The sequence below is a fragment of the Hylobates moloch genome, unplaced genomic scaffold, assembly GCF_009828535.3.
Source record: "Hylobates moloch isolate HMO894 unplaced genomic scaffold, HMol_V3 SCAFFOLD_13, whole genome shotgun sequence".
Taxonomy (NCBI): Eukaryota; Metazoa; Chordata; class Mammalia; order Primates; family Hylobatidae; genus Hylobates; species Hylobates moloch.
The window spans coordinates 81,758,423-81,784,270 of NW_026652288.1; the positions used below are offsets into that span (position 1 = coordinate 81,758,423).

The 25,848-nt window shown below is 42.2% G+C and overlaps 1 protein-coding gene across 4 annotated transcripts in view; it reads right to left on the reverse strand.

The window, feature by feature from the left end:
* The window catches only part of TNIK (TRAF2 and NCK interacting kinase), a 128,528-nt gene that overhangs the window by 94,337 nt on the left and 8,343 nt on the right, over positions 1–25,848 (reverse strand). For all 4 annotated transcript variants that reach the window (XM_058426962.1, XM_058426963.1, XM_032174002.2 and 1 more), the window contains exons 3-7: positions 20,669–20,723; positions 18,600–18,678; positions 10,367–10,542; positions 4,922–4,988; positions 1,127–1,331 (exon numbers count right to left, since the gene is read on the reverse strand). In XM_058426962.1, the coding sequence (XP_058282945.1) occupies positions 1,127–1,331; positions 4,922–4,988; positions 10,367–10,542; positions 18,600–18,678; positions 20,669–20,723 (582 nt within the window). The remainder of the gene's footprint in view (positions 1–1,126; positions 1,332–4,921; positions 4,989–10,366; positions 10,543–18,599; positions 18,679–20,668; positions 20,724–25,848) is intronic.

Below are 25,848 nucleotides of genomic sequence, written 5' to 3' on the forward strand. Positions count from 1 at the left end.
ATGTACCATTTAAAAAGCAATCTGCTGCTGGTGACTGCAATTCACCACCCTCTAAGTCTTCAGTGGCCACCTGACAAAGCAAGTGAATTGCTGCAAGCCCGTTAATGAGAAGCAAGCTGGTGTTTGGGAAACCTGTAAAATTACTATCCCATTACCGTGCAGTTAGTGTGCCTTTCATCTGCTGCCCAACTTCCCCAATAGATATGCTCTCTCGGTTTCCTAATTGTCTAGAGGTTTTGATTTATCTGGCAGAGGAAGGAGGCCTGAGAGATCTGGGCAAAGTTCTGGGAAGGACGCTTTAACAAATGTCTGTAAGACCACAAGGTGAGAGTCTGGCCCAGGACAAGGCATGCAGCCAACTGTGGCTAGCAGTATGGCTTCCCACACAGATGAGCAGTGTCTGCTGCTAAAGGCAGGTCTTGCCCACAGGGTGGAGGACAGGCCCTGGGTACTAAGGGATGTCTGGGAAAGGATCTGTGAAACATTCTTCCTAGCATTCAGAGCATCAATAGGCAGGTCCTACTCTTCCATACTTGAAATTCCACTTATCTGCTTATTCACTGTGATCTAGTTAATACCTACATTTCACCTGTCAACTACTGACCCATTCATTCATATATTAATTTACTCATTCCACAGATATTTATGAGGCACCTATGACATGCTAGAGATACATCAGGGAATAAAAGAGATAAAATCTCCTTGTCCTGATGGAGCTTAAATTCCAGTAGGGACATTCAGGCATGTTAAAAGTATATGTAGAGTATATTTGAAGGTGCTAAGGGCTGTGTAAAAGTAATAAGGCAGGGCAGGGAAATAGGACATGCTGGAGGGAGGGGCTGTGACTTTAAGTAAAGCTTAGAAGGTGCTGAGAAGGTGATATATGGGCAAGACAGGAAGGGGTGACGGCCTTCACCTGCTTTTCTGAAATGACCACACCACCACAAAAAGCAAGGGAAGCCTTTTGTTTGTAAGAGCATTCAGGACTTATCTGCCCTTGCAGTCAACCTCTTTGTGCCTCTAAGCTCTGTGTGCTCACAGGTGGGATGTGGGCCCCCAGGGAACGCCTGGAGAGTGACCACAACTGAGAGGCTTGGGGTCAGAGGTGGCCCAAGCAGGTCCTCACCTCCTCCAGCCGCCGCCTCTGCTCCTTCTGCTCCTCAATGCGCTTCTGACGCTCGGCCAGCAGCTGCCGCTTGTGCTCCTCATTCTCCCGCTGCTGCTGCTCCAGCTGCTGCCTCCGTAGGGCCTCAGAACGCTCCTTGTTGGCCAGCTGCAGCCTCAGAAAGTCCCTCCGCAGCGTCGACTCCCCTGGCAGATTCAGGATGGAGCTGTGGGTAGGAGAGAGTGATCAGGATCCCACGTGGGGCAGGGGCCATGGCTACCAAGAGGCCTTGGAGGAGGACAGCAGGACAAATGATTCACCCACGCACAGGAAAAGAAGAGCACAGGCTCCTAGATCCTCCGCTAATTCAATCATTCACCCCAAAGAAACAGCATCAGGATAAGAGACCTGCCTCCCTTTCAGTATGACTGTGGCCAACAAATGCTGCCTCCATCCACAGAGGATGTCACATTCTCAGAGTTGTCACCTTCTCCAGGATTGTCCACACCACTCCCTTACCCTTGGGACGCGGCAAAGATTTGTTTTTAAAGACTTTAGCCAGGGTGCAAGCCATGGGCCCCAGACTGGATTATTTTCAATAAAAATGGACAATGGTGGGCAACAAGGGCACTCTACTTAGACAAGCACGGATCGGCCTCACCCACTCCACCCCCTCACACCAAACCCCATGAGGCAGAGGCCAGGCTGCTCCTGTGAAGCCATGATGAGCCAGCGATGGAAAACGCTTGGGTCAAGGTCGACACAGAGCCAGGATCTGAGCCCAAGCCTGCTGAGTCCAAGTCAGGGTTTGCCTGACTATACCACACTTAAAGGGCTTGGTTTGGCTCTGGCCACAGCAGGTGCAGCTAGGACTTCAACCCAGCTCATTGGTTCCTAGATTCTGTTTAGGCAACAGTTTTCTCTTCTGTAAAATGGCGGTTGTACATGAATGTGTGTGCATGCGACAGAGATCGAGAGGACATAAATCAGTTCTACCTACTTTGCTGGTGGTCCTGGGCTGCCCTACTCACATGTGAACAACTAAAAGTTACAGACTCCTTGATTCTGCACAGCAGCCTAAGAGGGAGCTGAGAAATGACTTCTGTTTATTCAAATCTAGCCCTTTTAATCTTTCTGGAAGCTTCCATTTGAAATAAATCTATTAAACACATATTTATGGAGCACCTGCTATGTGGCAGTCACTGTAGTAAGCTCTAAGGATATGGCAGTTGCTAGATAAATTCTCTCTTTAAAGTTATCTTCTTATGGGACACACGTACAAATAATTTCAGGTATTAACAGGCTCTACAGAAGACCAAAATTGTAATTGTTTGAGTGACAGTGGCAGGGAGCTGAGGTAAGCTTTGAGGCCTTACTTTAGATGGGTGGTCAGGAAGACATCTCTGGGAAGGAAGCAGTTGATAAAGAAGGAAGAACATTCCAGGCAGAGGGAAAAGCAGGTTTAGAGGCCTGAGGGGAAAACAGGTGTGCACCCTATTTTTGAGCAACTGAACACCAGCCCAGCTTCCCAGAGCAGAGTGAATGAGAGGGAGAAGGGTTTGAGAGGAGGTCAGAGAGATAGGTGCGGGGCCACGACAGCCATGCAGGCACGGGAAGGTTTTATGCAGAAGAGCAACATGAGCAGATGGGTTTGGCCGCTGAATGGATGACCTAGCAAGGGGTACAGGGACAAGCACAGCAAGTCAGACTGCTACTGCAGAGTGGTTCTGGGGTGGGTACACACCCAGGACGAGAGCAGAGGGGATGGAGGAGGGAAGGAGCATTTGGGGAGAGAGGTCACGAAGCCTGTGGACAGATCTGACGTGTGGAGTGAGGGATGACTTGCAGGTTCTGTCTTGGTGGCTGGGTGACGGTGGTAACGAGAACAGGAATGAGGAATGCTGGGGGAGGAGCAGGTTTGGTGGCAGTTAACAAGAGGACCAAGGATTGGTTTTGGAGAGTGGTTAGTGTGCTGTGTGAGATACTGCCATGAAAATACATAAAAAGGCTTCGTTCATGATGTTCCATAGACGATGCTTGGCGTCTACTAACAAGCCTTCTTTAAAACTTAGAGCCTTTGTGTCAAACTCTAAAACCCCAAACGATGGTGCTTATCTACACAGGCCACTTGCCCTGTGCAAAGGGGAGGGGGCTTGGGAACCCAGCCCCCCATGCACACGAGGATGCTCCATTAATTGATGTTGAATCAATGTCAGGAGATCTGAGCTGTGTTAGTGACTCAATCATTAACTCTGTGTGTGACCTGGTTGCAACCCTTAAGGTGTCACCTCATTTCTAAAATGAGATAACCATTGTCCTTTTCTATTTTTCAGGATTTTATGAAGATTAATTAGATGCGTCCATAAAAACAGGACTTGGACTTAAAGTATAATGATAAAAAAAAAAAAAACAACAACAGGACTTGGAACATAATCTTCAGCATGATATAATGACATGTTATAATTATAGAAGTGTTAAGGTACGGCTGGGCTGGCTCCCTGAGTGACTCCTAATATGCAGTTTAGCAAGTGTTAGAAAGACAGGGTTTCTCAGTTCTACAGGAAGTGGTCAGAAGGCTGACACAGTAAGATTTTGGGTAAGCTTTTGAACACTGGTGTACAACTTCTCTGAAAGCAGGGCGTTTGGTCCTCTGCCTTTCAGGAATGTTCATTTTCTATGTCACTACTTGGCAGTAATCTTCTTTATGCAGCTAAACCGGGGGCGGCCAACATGCTATGTATCAGATGGTAGGAAAGAAGTATTCAGTCTTTGACCTTGAGGAATCCTGTGGCAGGTGAAGAGAGAAAAACTGGATGGCTCTGAAAGCTCAGTTCCATCTTCTTATAGAAGCTTCGCAAGAATCCAGCTCAGTAGGTCTGAGTTAGCATAAAAAAAGAACACATGCTATCTGGCTCATTCTAGCAGTGGTTGGTCAGAAAACTCTTCCTCAGTGGAACAGGAACTGATCCTTCTGGAGCATTAGGGTCCACTCCTTGGATGGCTCGAGGAGGGAGGCCACACTCGGTGAGTCTTCTGCTTGTGCAATTCCCCCCAAGTCTTACTTCACAGGTATACTGCACGACACCATGGGATGTGGGTCTGCCCTCCTTGACTTACCAAGCTGAATTCACTCACCAAAGATACATCCTGGCAGTACAAGCACACTAACCTTAATTATTTACAAACACAGACTAGAAGAAAGTAAGAATCAAAGTCAAGTGGAATTCAAAATTTAGGCATGACAATAAAACAGCACTGGATTCTGGGGTCCAACAGGTGACAATAGGAATGGCCTAAAAGTATTTGTTTGGAATTTATCTCTACATATGATTTGATTTTCTGAAAATCACTTTCTCCTGGATTAGGCTGCAGTGAAAATACCAAGGCATGTGACAAGGACAGTGGCTGCCTGAATGGGCTTCTCAAAGGTATGAAGTAATGAACTGAATAACACAAGTCTGAAAATACCACTTAGGTCTCTAGAAAGTTGCAGTTTTAAGCATTTTTAGTCCTGTATTGCCCAGATAATTAGCCTTCTACCCATTCTACATGTTACATATGTAAGAAAACAAGCTCTTAGGATAGAGACCATAAATCTTCGGGGACAAGATAAAGAATACGCCGATTTCCACATTTTCGTAATGGTCTGCCTAGGGAAATTTTCCCAAATTAATGAGTATGTTCATGGGCAATAAATTAAATAAGACCACCCTAGTGGATTCTTAAAAACGAACCTATAAATCAAAAGGAAAGTGAATTTCACACAAGCACAATTCAGAATGTGAACATTAGAAGACTTGGCTTTTGCTCTCATACCTGGGCTCTCCTGAGTCATTCTCCTCCTCTTCTTCCTCACTTCCGCTGTACTCATACTCTGTCTCATCTGAAGACAGATCCCAGCATGTTAGTGCACAAAAAGATGCTATGGCTCAGTAAAGCCCAACCCCGTCTCTTATATGTAAAAAAATAGACACCCAAAGAGTTGTGGTTAACACAGCGTTGGAACAGTCTCCAGGCTTCTGATTTAATGGTTCCCATCAGTATATGAAATTAACCACATTCAAGGCTGTCTCGGCTGACTCTAGGTATCTGTCCCCAGTGCCTAATGTTCACATGAGAAGATAAGGAATTAAAAAATAATCCTTTTTAATTTTTTTATTAATTTAATTTCAATTAAAAATAACTTGTTTGGCCGGGCACGGTGGCTCACGCCTGTAATCCCAGCACTTTGGGAGGCCGAGGCGAGCGGATCATGAGGTCAGAAGATAGAGACCATCTAGGCTAACACAGTGAAACCCCATCTCTACTAAAAATACAAAAAAAATTAGCCAGGCGTGGTGGCGGGCACCGGTAGTCCCAGCTACTCGGGAGGCTGAGGCAGGAGAATGGCGTAACCAAATCCACCACTGCACTCAACCTTGGTGACACACGAACCGTCCCCAAAAAAAAAAAAATATATATATATACACACATATATATATTTTTTATATATATTTATTTATATATTTATATATATTTATATATTTATATATTTATATTTTTTATATATTTATATATTTATATATATTTTTATATATTTATATATATTTATTTATATCTATATATATATTTATTTATATATATATATTTAAAATGTGTCTTGATTGATCCACTAGGGACAGTCCTTTAATTCAGCATAATGGGAAGCAGTTTACATGTGAGAATGAATAAGATTGAGGCTTTGCTTTGGAAGAGATCAAATCTAATATGTGAGATGAGTAAATATCAGCGCCTCCATGATTGTGAAGAAAGGGAGGGAATATTTAGTGGATATCTCCCACACCAGTCACTACTGCTAGATATTTTACTCTGTTCTCTCATTTATTTTTCATAATAACCCTCCAAATTAGTGTCTATTTTTCAAGTGAGAATACTGAAGTTACAAGAGGTTAAGTAATATAATCAATGTTATCTCATTAATAAAAGGTCAATCTAGGATTTGGATTTAGAATTCAATTCAGAACTTTTCCAACTTAAGAACCAGTGTTCTTTCCAACATATTATATGCTAAATAGCAGTGCATATAAAGAGCAATGAGATGTCAAAGAAAGGAACAGCTAGTGCCACTGGTCATAATGGAGGAAGAGACTTGAAGTCTTTGGAGAAAAAATGAACTGGGCTTTGGAAGGTCAGTGGCCCTTCTCCAGGCAGTTAGCAGCTGGCAGTTGAGGGAAAAGGACATGCTAAGCAACATATCCACATAAGTAAGGCTGGCAGTATTACAGTGCATAATATGTTCAGGAAACAATGAGCTGTGAGTAGTTAGGTGCCTGGGTGTGAGAAAAACCTTATGGAGGGAGAAAGGCTGGCAGGGATGAAATGGCTCACTGATTCTTATAAATGCCATGCTGAGAACTTTCCTATTGGCAATGAGGAACCCTTGGAGGAGCTTTTAAGCAAGGGAAGGTGTCACATTACTCCTATCTCTTCATAGCTGTAGGTTAATAATTACAACCTTGAAGACATTTGCACATCCCTAAAAAGGAACTGAAACTGCAATTTAGTTATGTTACCACCAGGAGGCAGTAGTCACGCAGTGAGAATGCTCAGATTTGATAAACATGCCTTGCTTTTCACACTAGCCATTAAAGAGATAATAAAAGAAAGCCAAAAGTTTGATGAGTTCAAGTGTATTTTTTAAATCACAACTTAGCTTCATACATTTAGGTATGTATGAAGCTTTCAGGCTACTTATTTTTAAAATATTAGTTCACCAAAATATAAAGAACCTGCATAAAGTATTTTAATACTCTACACTATAAATGAAATATTCCAAACTTTTTCAAAATGAATAAACAGATTTCAAAGTAAAAATGCAGAAATTTTATCTAATAAAGGAAATTACAGCAAGGAAAAGAAGCACACAATTATTCCAATTACTTCTACTCTCTAGGGTAAAGCCTTCGTTTGTCAGGCTCCTCAATTTAATATTTAATACTTCATCAAAATTTGGTTTTGACTGCTTTTATATTACTGGGTTAAATTGGCATGTGTCAGCATATGTTAGGGAAAAAATATCAGGTTGAAAAAATCACAAAACAATGCAAAATAGAATTGCTTTGATTGATTCTACCAAAAGTTGGTCATAGAACAACTAAGTGAAAAGTAATATTAGAGCAAACTAAGTCATTTGACTAAACTGAGCAAATGGAATTAGATCTCATTTGATCAAACACCACTCCTTGGGGAGCAGACAAAAAGGAGACTAGAACTGTGATTCTAGTGGCCCTAAGCCTAAACAGGCTTAGAGTCCTCAAATTACCACATAACTCTTGAATATACCTATTCCCAAGAGTCTTACTTTTCCACTCTGCAGAGAATAAACACATTAAAAATGATCTATCTTCATGGCATGGTGAGTTCTGAGTCACATTCCAGAGTCTGTGCCCCGCAAAATGTGGAAACAACCTGAGGCACAGGCTTCACTCACTTTTATTTACACCCCAGAGGGAGATGGGTCATGAGTTCTCACAAAGTACTCTGAGTAAGTGACGAAAAAGTATGGGTCAATAAGTAATTGCCTAAATAAGAATAACTGATATTTACTGAGTGCATCTTTGTCCTGGACATTATGTCAAGCATTTTAAAGGCATTACCTCATTTAATCTTTGCAACTATTCGAGGCAGTAGATATTATTAGTATACTCTTAATCTTACTTTAAAGATGAGAAAACTGGAGTCATGTTCACATAACTGATAAGGGGCAGAGTTAGAATTTGAACCCAGAATATGAATCTGAAAACAGTCTAAGCACTTAAATTATGCTATATATTCACAGTATAATAAAATGTCCTTTTGAGAGAAGTTAGCATTTAATGGTTGCATGTCTGACACACTGCCCTAAAATATGCCCTTAAAAATTCTGACTTCATGGAGTAGCCCAAGACCACCATGGATAAGGAGCAGTTGAAAAATCAGTCCTGGAACTTTTGAGTTTGACCTATGTATTTCTCTTCATGCCTAGTTCCTCCAGCTTGGGCTGGCCTCCCAGCTCCTTAGGGTCTAATTGACATCTTATTAACTGCAGATGAGCCACTGTTTTGGCCTAGCTTCACAACCTCCCACTCCTGAGTCTAAGCTGATCATACACTCCTTCAAGTCCCTGCTAGCTGCATAATAATTCTTCCCTGGGGCTGGGTTTGGTGGCCCATGCCTATAATACCAGCACTTTGGGAGGCTGAGGCAGGAGGATTTCTTGAGTTCAGCAGTTCAAGACCAGCCTGGGCAACATAGTGAGACCTCGTCTCTACTAAAAATTAAAAAAAATATAAAATTAGCCAGGCATGGTGGTGTGCACCTGTAGTCCCAGCTACTTGGGAAGCTAAGATGGGAGGATCACTTGAGCCCTGGAGATAGAGGCTGCAGTGAGCACTCCAGCCTGAGCAACAGAGACAGAGCCTGTTTCAAAAAATAAAAAATTAAAAAAGTGCTGGGTGGGTGGCTCATGCCTATAATCCCAGCAATTTGAGAGGCTGAGGTGGAGGATCCCTTAAGGCCAGGAGTTTGAGACCAGCCTGAGCAACAAAGTAAGACCTCATCTCAAAAAAAAAAAAAGGAACTCTTCCTGGAACCTTCACTGAGATTCTCGCCTCCTGCCTTAGCCCTCTGCTGATCTTACCTCTCCAATCCAGTCTTGACTTTCATACTGCTCACCGCCCCCACTGCTAGTCCCCAGCTTGTGTTATGGGTATTAACTGCAGAGGCAAAGAAGAAAGGAAATGCAAATAACAGAAAGGCAGCCTCTGTCCTGTCCTGTGGACTACCCTCCACTACTGCCTCTGAACTGAAGAGGGGAGAGAAATGGAGAGGAGGGAAGCAAGAACAAGCACATCACCACGTGCCTCCCCTCCCATCCTCAGTTTCTGGTCTTCCTCTCTACTCCCCACTCACCACACTGTTAATGCTCAGCTTTCCAGCCTCACACTGCCTTTCACTGTCATCCTCCCAGCAGCAACCCCCTCCTGCTCTCTACCCAGAAAGCCCTCACTGCTGTCCTCTCCATTTCTCCCTTCCCATACTCTAACTTGCCCTACCTCAGAGTTAGCCATTAAACCTCATCCAGACCATGCAAGTTTTTACCTTGGTCATGGTGCAGTTAATATGCTAGTCAATCTCCAAGAACAAGTTTGTCTTCCTTTAGAAAGGTACTGTTTCCTCAAAGATAAACCCTATGCCCCTATGCCAGAGAGGCACAGGGTAGGGGAGTGCTGGTGAGAGATACCATACCGATGATTACGGCAGCAAGCGCACAACGTAGTAGAAATTAATGGTGAACCTTAGCCATGACTCATGAGTTGTTAATTGGAAAGCAAAGTTCAAAAGCGATTCTGAAATTACTGGTTTCAAAATTTGCCTAATCAAAGTTTACTTCACCATATAAGAATCTTGCTCGTTTCTAGAAAATGCACTCCCCTTACCCATCCAACCTGTTTCACTTTTGTTTGGCTTGCATTTTGTCTCATTTGGCAGCTCACCTCAATGTTCCCTAATATATAGTATTAGCATACCATTTCTATGCTAGTGAAAAATGTAAGCTTCCATTCAAAAAGGTAGGGCACAGTCTGAGACCCCAAGTTTGGACTCATGTTCTTTCAGTGATGCAGTGAAGAGACAGTGACATATAAGAGCTAGAGTCACAAAGATGTGTTTTTGCACATATAAGAAGTGTGTTAAATGACCTTCAGCTCAAAATCTGATGTTCCATTCAGCAAGCCTGGCAACCTAATGATCTTTTCTATCACTGCAACTATAAAAAAATTATTTCTGACTTCTAAATAACAGAATTAGAAATGAGCCTCAGAGCACATAAATTTAAATGTTGAAGAATGTCAGTACAGAAAAATGTCAACTAGATGAATTTTTTTCTTTAGGTTATCTGTCTTCTGTAGAGTTTTAGTCTTCTAAACATGAATATTAATTTGAATTGAGAAAATCACTTGTCATATTAAAGTACTTCATAGTATCACTCAACATGACTTTGTTCAGTGCCTGGCAGAGGTAGTGTTTCTTGCAGTTCTGTTTTTTTTTTTTTTTTCATGAAAGATTCTACTTCAATAGTCTCACGCCACTGATGCCCAGGGGCTGTGGTCTCAGAGACAGCCCCTCACATTAAGAATAATGCAGGCCCATTTGAAATCCCCATAGTCACCTCCAAATACATCAAGAGCCCATGATTCACTCCATCTTTTGTTTCTGCTGCTGAAATATAAATGTACATCTAACCTTTTTCTCCTCGCTTCTTCTTTGTTCTATCAATATGGTCCTTGAGTTGAATGCGGACCTGTCGCTCATTAGGTTGGTCTCGTATAAATGGATGCTTCATCAATTGTTCTGTTGCTGGTCGCTGGCTGTGATTCTTTACCAAGCAGCTCTCAATAAATGACTGGAATTTTTTTGACCTGCCAAACAAAAGAAATGAATCCACAGACAAAACGGTGATCCAAAGAAAAGCAAACGTGTAATTTCTGAAATGCTGGGACTTTTTTTTTTTTTTTTTTTAAGGTCCAATTGGCTGGCATAGGGATCATCCGCTAATCAGAAAACAGGTGTAGCACTATATTAGGCATAATGGGTTCAAAGGCATCATCATCATCAACGTGCAATTGAGGTAGCAGAAGGTAGTTATGCACATGAAAGCATTTTTGCACAATTTATATGTAACATTACATAGCAGACCAAAAGGACGCAGGGAAGAAAAAGACCTCTATGGGGATCACATCTAGAAGGGCTATTAGAATAAGGAAACCATAGCTGGGCCTTAAAAAATTAGGAGAAAATCACTCTGGGGAAAAGGATAGTTCAGATATGTAGGAAATCAGTGAAAAACTCAGGCTAGGATGAGAATAATATATGTTGGGGGACACCGAGATGAGCCACTTAAATAAGGCAGAAAATGCAAGCTGGAGAAAAGTAAAACCAAGGTTGGATAGGTCACAGGGACTGCATTTTGTAGAAATGAGCAAGATTTTTATATGATGAAGTGAACTTTGATTAGTCAAATTTTGTAACCAGTAGTTTCAGAATCACTTTTGAACTCTGCGTTCCAAGGAATAAGAACATATAAGAATATGTGCACCTTTGTCGTTAACTCAAGGATTTAGACATTTAACTTTAAAGAATTAAGTTCACACCCAGACACAAATTTATCTCCCTCTAGAAAGGCAATATTTCCTCAAAGATAAACCCTATGCCAGAGACCTGGCAGGGGAGAGCTGGCGAGAGATACCATACCTACGATTATGGCAGTAAGGCCACAATGTGGCAGAAATTAATGGTGGACTTCAGCCGTGATTCATGAGTTGAGCACGCATGTTCTTGCTGAAAGTTCCAAGAAATTGTTCAGAGTCATCAATAATTAAGCTTATGACTCTGTAGCATGCTTTTCCAAGGCACTCCAGGAGACCTTGGTGAAACTCGGGTCACCCTTCCTGTCCTGCCCAGAGCAGGAATGATCTGTTTTGTGCTCTCTGTTGCTCTCCTGTGGTGCACAGGGGAGATACAGGAGTGGATCCCAGAAATGAGCCTTCGCCAGCAGTCACTGCATACATCCTCTCCAGGCCTGAGAGGTGCCCTCACCACACAGAACAGAATGCGGGGCATGTTCTTCACCACTCAAACATGGCAGGGCACTTCTGTATGCACCACTCTCTAGTGCTGCCCTGGTCAAAGCAGTTTTTCACTTTATTCCATGTTTTTAAAGTACTGAATCACTGGAATTTTTTTTTCCACTCTTAATTTCTAAGCTACATTCAAGCTTTTAAAATATTTTACCTAGAAGTAAAGGTAGCCTGCTGTGCTTGGGGTTGCCCCAGGATGAATCAGCGTTGGCCACACTGTAGACTAGAAATAGTGACAGCAGGACACTCTATGCACCTCCTTGTTAAGTGCTTCCATGCATATCCTTGCTTCTTCACAATGAAAATCATCAGCAGCATCAACGTGCCTGAGCCATCTTTGCATCATGAGCACACTACCTGAGCTGCGTGTTTGGTGCATGGGTGAATGCATGATGAAGGTTCTGGACAAGAGCTGCAATATGGCCACCTTCAAGTCTGCACTTTTGAGGGACAGAAAGGGAGGTTTGGAGAACGGATATTCTTTTCTTTCTCAGATCAATCAAATCAATCTGTGGAGGCATAAATATGATCTCATCTAAGAAGAAACCTTGCCAGAAAAATGTAATGAAATAAAGGACACTCCTAAGGAATGAACTGAAGAGAATGAGGTTGACCTGCATGAAGATATAAACAAACTCCATACAGTACTTTTCCAGGTAGAAAAGTCAGTATTAAAAAGATGAAAACAAAAATTAAGACAGAAAGGTATGAAATATTTACAAGGAATATAAATGGCAGTTCTCTTTTTCTTGCTGGCAACTAGAAGGAAGTGCTTCTTCTTCTTCTTCTTCTTCTTATTATTATTATTATTATTATTTTGAGATAGAGTCTTGCTCTGTCACCGAGGCTGGAGTGCAATGGCATGATCTCAGCTCACTGCAACCTCTGCCTCTCAGGTTCAAGTGATTCTCCTACCTCAGCCTCCCAAGTAGCTGGGACTACAGGTGTGTGACACCACACCTGGCTAATTTTTGTGTTTTTAGTAGAGACACGGTTCTGCCATGCTGGCCAGGCTGGTCTCAAACTCCTGACCTCAGGTGATTCTCCTACCTCAGCCTCCCAAAGTACTGGTATTACAGACATGGGCCACCGCACCTGTCGGAAGTGCTTGTTTTTTATAAAGTGCTCAACCAACTATTAGAGGTTGATAAATAAAAGAAATCACATTCAATTTAAAAGTGAGATCCAGATTTAATAGAATGTACAGTCTATTCCCTGATATTGGCATCTAAAAAAACTGTCAGAGAAATCTCCAGAATGGAATAGTGTTCAAGTTTAATGAGATTAGTTATTAAACAGAGTCCTTTTTCCCAGTATGCCTTGCTGGGAGAAAAAACTCAGAGATATTCAAGAGAATAACTTTGGGCCTAAAAGATGGGCCCACTTGTGCAGAACTACAAAGCTGCTAATATATTTCATATCTTCTTCAAGTGGCGCCCTTTGAAGAGAAAATAATGTTTACTTAAAATGAGTCTTCAAAGAAGGATTCATAGTCTCTTATTTAAGTTAGCATGACCAAAGAATCAATATGCTTAATTACACACTTATTTAAGAGTGAAAACACTTCACCTATGTTGAATATTACCTCACTGTTTGCTGAGTGTTCTAATGAGTTTAAAGTACATTTATATAACTTTATTGCTTGAATCTCTGCTGATAGTAATTTAGTTCTGTCTCTTATAAGATAAAAACACCTAAGGTTAGTAAAACCAATTTCCCAAGGGTTGGCATGGAGAAATAAATGGTAATGATTGGTACCTACAGTCTGAGAATACTAGTTCTACTATCAGAGTCACTAAATACTTTATCTTCCCAGATTGAACCTGTTTATATGTTAACTTGTGTTGGGGGAATTCAAAATGCTGGAAAGATTGTTACATTAGCCATTATAATCAGTTGGGTTAAAAGTTTTTGGTAATCATCGGACTCCCTAAATGCAATTTGGCCTTAAAATTTGCATCGGCTCTGCCCTATTTCCAAAAGCTACCCTCTTCCTTTACTTGGAGTTGCATCACTTACTAACTGGGACAAATTACTTAACTTCTGTGTGTCTCAGTTTCCCTGGCCACATTCAGTGGGGATATTATTAGTACTTATCTCAAAAAAAGTTATGATAAGTGAATTAATTCATGTAAAATATTGAGAAGAGTGCCTGGTATCATAAATGTCATATATGTGTTTGCTATTATGATGATGACTATGATTTCATTGCCCCCAGCAATCTCTGAGCATCATTGGGCTTAAGGAACACAGCATCCGCCTTTAGGACTGAGGAGCAGAAATCCCCACTTCTGGCCAGGTGCGGTAGTTCACACCTATAATCCCAGTGCTTTGGGAGGCTGAGATGGATGGATTGCTTGAAGCCAGGAGTTCAAGACCAGCCTGGGCAATATAGCAAGACCGTCTCTTTATAAACAATAGAAAAAAGTAGCTGAGCATGGTGGCATGCGCACCTGTAGTTCTAGCTACTGGGGAGGCTGAGGCGGGAGGATCATTTGACAAGCCCAGGAGTTTGAGGCTGCAGTGAGCTATGATTGCACCACTGTACACTAGCCTGGGTGACAGAATGAGACTCTGTCTCTAAAAAAAAGAAATCCTCATTTCTGTTAAACTGAGTAAACATAGAGTTCTTTAAGGGAATTATTTCACGTATTGGTTAAATAGCTTAGCAGGAGGAGTCAACTGGGCTGTTATCTCCAAGGAGGCTGCACAAAAAGGTTAATTTTTAAAGTCTGTGTAATAGTTTTCAGCTGGATTTTAATAAAGTCCAAAGTTCAAAGTCACATTACTACTAGCCAATTCAGTCTATTTGAAGGAATTTCTGATATTTGCTTTGTATTATTATTATATTTAGAAAACACACACACACACACACACACACACACACACACAAAGAACTTTGTCATATCTCAAAAGTCTGACAACCCACTAAGCATTAGAACTGGTGCCTCATAAAATAATGGGGGTGATTTTTAGCCTTGGAGCAAAAGCAGGAGGCTGGCTCCAGGCTGGTTCTCCCAGTGAGGAGGCTAGAACTCGTGCAAATACACCACTTAGCCTCACTGGGCTTCCACACCTGCACCTGAAGCATGAGCGGCTTGGACCAGCGGAGCTTGTACATATAAGCAGTTATGATTTTTCTAATGATCTCGACTGAGTGCTGCTTTGCCTGTGTGGGCTCTTCAAATTTAAAGGGCACATGAAAGATTCACTGTCTTATACTTAATGGAGCCATTCCTATCCTTCTCCAGAGAGTCCTGGAGGGAGGCAGTGACACTGAGTATACTTGTGAGGGCAGGTGAGTGTGGATGAGCAGGGTTGCAAGAGAAGGTAGGAGAAAATCTTTTGAAGGAGATGGTTTACCCCTGCGAGTGGAATCTACCCACGCACAAGAGACAGGAAGAGAAAATGGGAATCCCAGTCTTACTATTCACTTGCTGGTGCTGATATGGAGGTAGAGGGTGAGAGTATCTTTGGTTTCCTCTGATTCCACTAAGGTTACAACCCTCCCAGAAAACTTATTATTAAATGGCTGAGCTGCCTGAACATTCAGTGGTGCCCTAACTTCATCATCCCATACCACAAAGGCCTCTCCTCATCATACCAATAGGGAAGGAAGAACTGGGCTCCTGTGAGTGGTGGTGGTCTCCTTTCCCTCCACGAAGACAGTGGAAAGAGCAGTGCCACTGCCTTTATTTCTCAAATCTTGAAGGCACAAGTTAAAAAACAAAACAAAAAAAAGTGCACACTAAGGACCAGTTTATGCCTTGTATGTTGTAGACTCAGTCATGTTGAAAATGATGCTTTATTGAATGTTTGCCATGAAAAGAGTCCATGGTCCTGTCTCAACAATGGCGCCCCCTTTGGTCAGGTGTTGATATATACACTGAGAGCAATGCATTTAACCCGGTAACTCATTTAGGTAGAGAATAGCTGGAAATAAAAGAACATTTTGGAATTTTGTCTCTTGGTCGTAGGAGGGAGTCTTTTCCTTTTAAATAATTAAAATAACATAAAATGTTTCATTTCCTCTCAAACACTAGAGTCTATTAAAGTAAACCCTAACTTACTTCAAATCACTTTGGACCTGCGCTTTCAAGATAAAATATTCTGAAGTGTTTGAACATTTTCACTTAAAAACTGGTGGAATTGTATTGCAGAGAAATGGGAGCCATGTCTGCTGTCAAGTATCATGTGCCTGGAGGCTGCACCATCACCTCTACAAAGGCTGGATTCGAAGTGTGAAATGGCACATTATCAGGGCTTTTGTTTCCCCAATCACTCTCTAACAATCAGGTTACTTTTCCTTTCCCTGTCTGACAACACGGGACTCGTTCCCATAGCTTTCCTACTCAGTTTTCCTTACACATCAGGGAAAGGTGTGCAAGGTGGCAGGATGAGATGAAATTGGCCTGGACTTCTCAGTGTTTCCAAACTTCTCCTGCTCCCTCCAACATTATTAAAATTAGTCGTCAAAGGTTTGAAGCTGAAAAATCAGCCTGCATTGTCCTAAAAGTTTGTATTTCTCAAACAAGGTCAGCACACCATTGATCTTTTTTAGGTCTCAGTCGGTGAAAACCAACACTGTAGGGCAAAGGCTGTGGGGTCACTTTTCTGTGGGGTCAGGTAGGTCACAAAAAGGGGTAGCGCAGACCATGGTTAAGATGAAAACAGCAGATGTGGCCAGGTGTGGTGGCTCACGCCTGTAATCCCAGCACTTTGGGAGGCCGAGGCGGGCGGATCATGAGGTCAGGAGACCGAGACCATCCTGGCCAACACGGTGAAACCCCGTCTCTACTAAAAAAAAAAAAAAAAAAAAAAAAAAATACAAAAAATTAGCCGGGCATGGTGGTGGGTGCCTGTAGTCCCAGCTACTCAGGAGGCTGAGGCAGGAGAATGGCATGGACCCAGGAGGCGGAGGTTGCAGTGAGCCAAGATCGTGCCACTGCACTCCAGCCTGGGCAACAGAGCGAAAAAAAAAAAGAAAAAAAAAGAAAAGAAAAGAAAAAGAAAACAGGAGATGTATACTAACCAACTGACACCAGCTTCTGAGTTGGGGGGAGGTGGCAGCTGGAGGAGAAGGACAATCACTTGTCCTAAATGGGAGCAGGAACTAGCATCTTTGCAGGCAGTTCACTGCATCGTCGCAAGAAAAAGGCCAGAAATCTAAATGTAATGCTCAATTGACAGATTTTTAAGTGTTGCCAATTAATACACATATTTTTAAAACAGGGTATATGACCATAGTGTGACAGCCAAATACATCTGTGGAGGGCCGGTTTGTCCTCCTCTATGGAAAAGCTCGGAATACGTGTCCTGTAGCAGTAAAGGGAGACAAGGAGAAGACAGGGCAGGGAGCAGGGTAGGTAAAGCCCACTGTATACACCAGACTCAGCTCAGATGTCAAGCAGGAACCTAGCAGAGGGCTTTGTGGTGTCATTGTCACTTCCAGGGAAGAGAACTGAGCCAGTCCCTCTCCCTGGGAGTCTGATCCAGGGAGAAGAGAGGAAGCAGGGTGTTGGGGTGCTTTGCCGATCACATGATGTATGACACCCAATGGGAGGGCTGTTGCTGGGGAGAGAAGGGTTGTCTTGTACAACAGTGACCCTCCGCAGAGGAAGGAGGAGCAGGGAATGCTCTGCCTCCTTGTTACCAATAGCAACTCTCACTCCCCTCGCAGGGCCCAGCAATTCTGAGGCTGCCATCTCTTTTCTGGCTGTTTCCTTCCCTCTTTCTGTGCAGCGTGCCCTTTCCTCTGTTCCACCAGGGTGGCTCTCATTATTAGATGACTGGTGGTAATTAAGGCTGCCCCCTGTATGGTAGAGGTGAGCCTGTGGGTGGGTGGGTGGGAAACATGAGGACCCCAGTCAAGCGCCTGCTCATGAAGGGCTATGGAAAGGGGCAGAAGGATCCTGTCCCTCGTGGTCTCACTGCCCAGGACTTATCTCTAGAAAAAGGATAGGAGGTCACAAGTAGTGCAGGAATTGACCTCAGGCCAAGAGTAATCCGAGATTCAAGAATGTATCAGGGAGGATACACCATTTCCATAGGAAGAAAGGAGGAAACAATGAATTTTGGTTACGGAATAATAAGATCTAAAGATCCCAACTATATAATTATCCCCAAAAAGTCAAACATCCAACATCTGGCTTAACCTGTAGAACTGTTTCCCAAATGTCAGTCAGTCATATCCTATCAACATAATTTTTGCCGTACCTCACACCACTCACTCATACTAGTATTCATGTAGTAGTTTCCTTTAAATTAAGCCACCGTTTTATGTAAGTTTATTAAAAGGAAAAGTTAAATCACTGCCCCAAATAAGAAGCCAGTATCACCTGCCATATGTGAAAACAGTAATAAAAACAAAAAAACTGCAAATGCTCATACACATGCCAGAGAAATAATCTCAAACATTACCTGGTATGTATATGCACTTACAGAATGATTGTTGTAAGGAATAGAAGAGAAATCAGCCAATCTAACAGGCTGACTCTCTAAACTATCACCCTCTCTGATAAGATGTTCTGTGCTGCCAGGAAAGATATGACTTAGAGTTATAAATCAAAGAGCTTTCATGTTATTACTTGGGCTTCACTTACCCATTTTGGCTAATAATTTCTTACCTTAAAGGTGGGGGAATAAAGACTTGCTGTACAAACAGTAGATACTCAATATATACTTTAAGATGAACGACAGCATATGGAAAGTAATTCACCAAGTCATAATACATGTTAGTCTCATTCTATCAGCAGGACCTAGGGATTAGAGCTAATCCAGAATAGAATCACAACAAAACCTCACCCTTAGATCTGCAAAACATCGAAGACCAAACTCACCACTTCTTAGACTTCAGCCGAGGCGCTGGGTTCCGGGGGATGAGGAAGAGAGCTCTCATAGGGTGCATGTCACAGAGAGCTGCAAGAGACCAAAACAAGGGCCAGCTACAGTTAGAGGCCAAACCCAGGCCAAGCCCATCTTGGCTGTGCAGATAATGCTGCCCAGTGACCCCCTGAGTTTACACACCACCTGTGAGCACAAAGTCAGAATATCCAAATGCTTCCATTTGACGAGCATTTGAAAGATCCAATGTCCACTTATAGTAGTCTCATAAAATACAACATGGTTCACATAGTTACTGCTAACATTTCTAGTGAATACATGTTTACTTCATATTTAAGGAAACTAAGTTAAAGGGTCAACAACCAGCCATCCTTGCTGTGAATGGCCACCTGACATTTAAAGTAAATAACATCAGATGACAACTACAATGGAGATGGTAAGCTATTTTTAATTAGTAAAAGCCTAAGCCATAAATAAAAGGCATTTGATTATCCCATCTATTTCTTACACATCGACAGCTCCTCCAAATGCAATGTTATCTACACAGATTTTTGGAGTCCAAAACACCAGCCCCAGAGCCCCATTTTCTCTGTTTCCAGATATCCCGAATGGCTTTTCAGTTTTCATAACGGGTTTTGTTTCATTTTGTTTTTAAATTCACTGGCCGCAGGAAGCCCAGAGGATTAAGTCACACAGAGTCTGGCAGCAAAAGTTATAAAAAGATCTCATCTTGTAAACATGGCATATCGTTTATAGTGAAAGCACTCATATGTTCTTATTTTAATAAAATATTGTATTAGCTTACTTTTCAAACATCTGGGAGAATTTCTACTTTGTAGCTAGAATAAGAATATATGCTCCCTAAAAGCCAAAGGATTCTGTGGGCAGAAGTTTATTTTTAGCCCTGTCTACCACTCATCAAGAATGATAATATGGTTTAAGACTGCAATATATTATTTTTCTGATTCACACATGCCTATTAGCATTGTGAATGAGGGCAATTTTGTCAACCAGCACTCCAAATCAATCATGCTACCGATGAGTTCTACCAATTCTAGACTGGGAAGAAAACGATGACAACCTGAAGGTAAAAGTCATAAGCATAACGACCTGTCATGCAAATAAAGGGCCTGTTTTTGTTCTGGTCCTTTGAGATGCAGACACCAAGGATATTACTGGGTAAATTACTATGTGAATGGAAACAGGAAAGGAGCCAGGCAGTATGGGAAATCATCAGATTGCTATGCAAGTCTGACCCTGAGTGAAGGAGAGAGGGAGAAAAGGTAGGTGGAAGGGTCCCAGACTGTCCTGCAGGTCTTGCGAAGTCACAGGGGATTACTTGGGTGAAAGTTGCCTACAAAAGAATCTTGTGTCCTCCAGGAAAGGGCCTGCCTTAGTATCCCCACTGTGCTAGGTCACTGGCGGGGAGTGGCCCTTGAAAGATGCGGCCTGGTGCCATTGCAGCAGCTGGGGCTGACAACCAGTTACACTTCCTATATGGAGATCCGTGAGGCACAGACTCATGACAGAGACTCTCTGCCAGGGCCAATACTCCAAATCTCAAGGAACTGAGATTCTCAAGACTGCTGGAGCCCTAGCCACTCTGCCTCAAATAGCAGGGATATCTAAAATTTTAAACATCAGTATTTTAAGAGGAGTGATAGCCATTGAGTGGAGTCTTTGTATAACCTGTGCACTGAAAATTAATTTTGGATTTTCATACATTCGAGTTTTTATAGTCTTGTGAGCTGGTCACAGTTTTATGTCAGGTGAGGAGTAGTCCAAGAATAAATGATGTACAGAATCTGTAAAACAAACAAGACTCCCCAGAGTATGCTTTCTTTTTCTTCCTTTCTTTTTTCTAATAAAAACAGAATTCTCCCACTGCTCTGAAATGAATGGATTCCTGGTTGATTTAAGATGATTCTGCTTTCTAAATATGCCAGCTTGAATCCATGCAGGGCTCGGTGTAGTGGAAGTAAAGCAACTGCAGCTCCTGGCAAGGAAACTTCAGTACCTGCAGAGCAGACCAGCAACAGATTTCACCCCAGAGGAGGGTACTTACGGGGAGCACCTTCTGCCATTTCAATGGCGGTGATACCCAAAGACCACAAGTCACTCTGAAAAAGAAGGGGCAGACACACACATAAATTTAATCAACAAAGGACAACTTGGTTAAACCTGGTAATTGCTTCAGAACTGCCTGTGAAAGTCATTCAGTTGTCTGTTTACAAACCTCTTTCTTCCACTAACCTTCAAAGCAGAAACAGTCTTACTCACTTTTCACTGACAGTACCATTCGTGGTGTCCGGCACATGGCAGCTTATCAATAAATGTATGAAAAATGAATATAAAAAATTTTAAATTAATTCGTTACTGAAATTTATCTGTGGATTGAACCATATGAAATTGCTGTTATTTGACTGTTTATAACACCATCACTGAGCTATAATTGTCATATAATAAACTGTACGTAAAGTACACCATTTGATAAGGTATGACACAGGGATCCTCCTGTGAACCCATCACTACAATCAAGACAGTAAACATATCCATCATCCCCCCAAAGACCTCATTTGCCTCCTTCCTTTCCTGCCTGAACCCATCCCCACTCTCCTGTCCCTAGGCAACCAATGATCTGCTTTCTGTCACTATGAATTAATTTGTAACTTCCAAAGTTTTGTATAAGTGAAACAATATATGTGGTCTTTTGTATTCGATCTCTTTCACGTAGAACAATGTTTCTGAAGTCCATCCATGTTGTAGTACATATCAGTATCTCACTCCTTTTGCTTTCCATGGACACAGTATTCCTTTCTGTGGACATATCACTGTTTTTGCATTTGGACTGTTTCCAGTTTGGGCTATTACAGATACAGGTGCTGCAATTGGTGTACAAATCTGAGGGTGTATGCTTTTATTTCTTTTAATTAAATACCTGGGAGTGGAATGGCTGGATCAGATAGTAGGTGTTATTTATATTCAATTGTTTTAACTACAAAAACAGCAATTTCATATGGTTTTACCTAATAAGATGAGGACAGGGAGACTTTTTGTTGATGGCATTCACTGATGTCTGTCTTGTGCTTAGAACAGAGTTGGGCACAGTAGGAGGAACTCAATATATTTGTTGAAAAGATAAACAAATATTGTCTATTTTGTGAGCAGACTGTATATACAATAGAAGCCAGTATCTTTATATTATTTCTTATGCTCAGACTGACTTTTATACTCTGAACAGAATTTTCCAGGGTAATGCCTCCACTTCTACCTGTACAATCTCCATCTCTAATAATATTCTTCTCCCATACTCTGTCTGTGGCTCAGTAGTCTCTAAATATTGCATGAGAGGGGGAATATCAAGAGGTGGGGAAAACCTGGTTAGAAAACACCAAACAGAGGCTTGCTGCCTCAGTTTCACAGCAGATTGGTAAGAAAATCTAGTATCAAATTTGGTTCAATGGCCCACATCCTAATATAGATATTTCATTTTAAATACCTCATGCATGCTGTACATTTTTCAAAATTCTGTCAGATTAGGGTGATCAAAGGTAAGTTTCCTTGCTATTGCCATCAAACAAATGTCAAGGCCACATGAAAAAGAGATGTAACTGGAAGAGAGCTTCATAAAATTCATAACCTTCATGCTGAGTCATTCCCTAGAACTAAGTTTCTCAATATCCTGTGAAATGACACTCAGGGCTGTTCAGTAATTGGGCAGAGGCCTGCACAATGCGGAGGGGGCTTTCTAGGGGGTCTAGCCCCTTGCCTAAAGTGCAGTCTACCTGAGAGCAGGTGGCTGGGACACATGTGTAACCTCACACTAGGAGCAAGGGGGATTCCTTCAGTGTTACCAGTTCTCAGTTCAACTGGGAATAGCAATGCACCTTCACAACACCATCGTTCTAAGACTCCAGGGAACTGTCTGCATACAACACAACTCACAAAGGCAACTCTTGTCCCTTCTCTTTGTTATGTTTCAAGATGTACACAAAGATTTTCATTAAACGCAATCTGCACCCCATGTTTCTCTGGCCTAGCATGAGACTGGGTTTCCCAGAGGCTCTTGGCCTCACTTAGTGAAGTTATTTCCAGAGCTGATGGGGAAGGCTCAGCCCATCTATTACAAGTTGGCTCAGGAGCAATAACTGGTAAAGACAAAAACGCAGTTCTATTGTATCTGGGGTTTTATGGTTGATAGACAAAGGTAATCATTTGGGAACATGAGAGAAACACTGAGTCAGTCATTCGCTGCTCAGGAGGCTTTAAACAGGAAACACAGCAAGAATAGTCTGGAAATGGTGGGTTGGCTCTTAAGGTCCCTGTGCTATTTCGATAAGACTCTAGTATCTACAGGCCTTAGTAGTTCTACCACCATTTTCCCTAAATCCCGAGGAATTGTTTCTATAGTGTGAAATAAGGCACAAGTAAGAAGGTGGCAGCCAGGCTCTATGGCCCTATCTGCAACAGAAGGGTCCAATTTAAATGGCTTTCAAGTCCAGGAAGCTTTGGGCTAGGTTGAAAACCAATACATATGAAAGAAAATGATGGTTCTGGGGTAAGAAGAACTCAAGGCCAGGCCTCAGGTCAGGGAGAAGGAAAATGCTCAGAAGGCCCAGACACACTTCTGCCTTTGGATCTTGACTCAAGCTGTTCCCTCTGCCTGCAGCACCTCACCAGTGATGTGCTAGCTGACTCCCTCACCTCCCCAAAGCCTGCTCAACTCCTGTGTTCTCAATGAGGACCACTGGGACCTCCCCCCAGCACTGCTCATTCCCCTTCCCCATATTTGTCCCCCACAGAACTAACCAACTCTAACATACGACACATTTATTCATCACTAATTTACTATGCTTTGTGTTTATTGCTTGTGCCCTTTACCTCTAACACACATACATAAGAACATAAGAGCCACAGGGCAAGGATCTTTGTTCTGCTGTCTGATGTATCCAAAGTACCTAGAACAGTTCCTGGCACACAGTAGGCCCTTAATAAATATTTATTGAATGAATGAACAAATGAAAGATACATGAGAGAACGTAGCAAAACCTAAGTGTTCTAGGGCTGGTAGACTCTTTGCAGACCACCTAGCCCAACCTTTCATTTCACAAATAAGGGAAAGTGACTTACCCAAGATCAAAGAGCCTTAGCAGCTGGTTTTAAACTGAGCTGGGTCTTCTGCTTTTAGGCCAGTTCTCTTTTAACTAGCATCACAATCTAAGGACTTGAGTATTCACCATTTTTTCCCCTTATCATTTTTGTTATCAAAATGCATTTTTAATCCATAAAATAGTTACTTCAGATTCCTACTTTGTCCATAGGTGACTGAAGGTGCTGGCAATTCAATAAAGCTACTGAGATTCAGTGAGGTACTCCAGTTTCATACTATAAAACTGGCCTCAATTTCCCAATGGCAACATGGATTGGTAGAAAGAAAGAAATAGGTATTGACTGATTGATTGAGATGAGGTTTCACTATGTGGCCCAGGCTGGTCTTGAACTCCTGGACTCAAGCAGTCCTCCCACCTTGGGTTCTCAAAATGTTGGGATTACGGGCATGAGCCATCACACCCAGCTGAGAATAGGCTTTCAAGTCAGGCAGATCCAGATTCAAATAGAGGTTTCTAATTTAGCTACATGCAGAATGTTGCTCAGAGCTTAGCTTTCTCAGTTGCACAATGGAAATGACCGTGGCATGCGTGTATTGATCAGGTATGCTGCTAGCACAAAATCTGGCACAGAGTAGGGCTCAAGAATATTGATTTCCTTCTCCACTGTCAGGTGACACTGCCTTTGCCTGCCCAACTTAGTCTTCTATGATTTCCCTTCATTTAGTTGTGGCAGAAATTGTTTATTGGCTAACCCAATGGTCATTTTCAACCCTCATTTTTCTTGCTGCTTCCATTTCAGAGTATAGCAAAGCCACACTTGCCTAACCTGACTCCCCGACAGCTAAGGATGGCAGTTAGGGATGTGACATAGTTTTCTCCAATGAGACATAAGCAAACATCTTCTGGGAGCTTCTGTTTTTCCTGAAATAACGGACAAATACAGCTGGTGTCTTGCTAACTTTTTCCCACTTCTTAGTGCCTTGAATAAAAATATGATATCTGGAGCTACAGCATCCATCTTGCAACCATGAGTTATTGCCAACAAATTAATGATGCCAGCACAGAAAGCTAGGAGCTTCGGTTTCTGAAGATATCAGTGAACCATCACATGAACCCTGAACTGCCTGCCTCTAGATTTCTGGTGACATAAGAAACCTAAGTACAGACAAAAGCATTCCTAAGTGATAATACATGAAGAAACATACTTTGACAGTAGGCTAATGGAGAGGTCTCATTTGTTAGGTAATCCTGGATTTATTCCACAGGAAGCAAGAAGGTTTAGGGAAAAAATATGTACTTTATTTAGTACACATCACCTTAGAATCCCTCTTAGGCAGCCTTTCCCTAAGCCACCAGAACACCACTTTCAAACCAAAGGTCACACCACCACAAATACCTGTGCATACTCTGCTAAGTCACATGACCTAGTCAATTCTGCTGCTTCCTTAAGCCTTCATTTGATATCATTGTTAGGATTTTTTTTTTGGCTGGGGTTCTCTTGTTTTCCAAAAGGAACATTTATACTCCTGGTCATATATCCAAAGTTGCTTGTAAGCTACACTTAACTGCCCATGCTAGAAAGCCATAAATGTCCTTGACAGGCCTTGTTTAAGCCTTTGGATACATTAGCGAGTCCCAAAGACACTTCAGAACTTAAATAAAGGAGAAAATGCTCCAATTACCACTGGCAAGACAGATCACAGGAGATGAGCAAGGCAAGAGGGAAGAACAAGATGAGGAAAGAGTCAGAGAAAGATAAGTTTCGTTCATGGCCATGGTGTGACTCATTTTGGCAGGAGCTTGGTAATTCATTATTCCAGAGGTGCTGCGCAGCCTAGCCCGTGGCATGATTAATAGCCTAGCGCTGTGTGCATTACAAACAGAAGAGAGACAAATTCTAGTGCCTTTGGGAAGGCAGAGGCAAGACAGAACTTTTGGCTGCTGGAAAGGGTGGGAGTGGGGAACAGCTGATACACAAGCAACTTGAACAGAGCAAGAGAGCATTCCTTCTGGGGCTGGACTGCTCAACACAGTGAAGAAAAGCAACACGTTTAGATGTCTGAACCAGCCACAGAAGAATGAGAGGCCGTGTGGCACAAGACAAGAGCCCCAATGTGCACCATGAGGTAGAAGG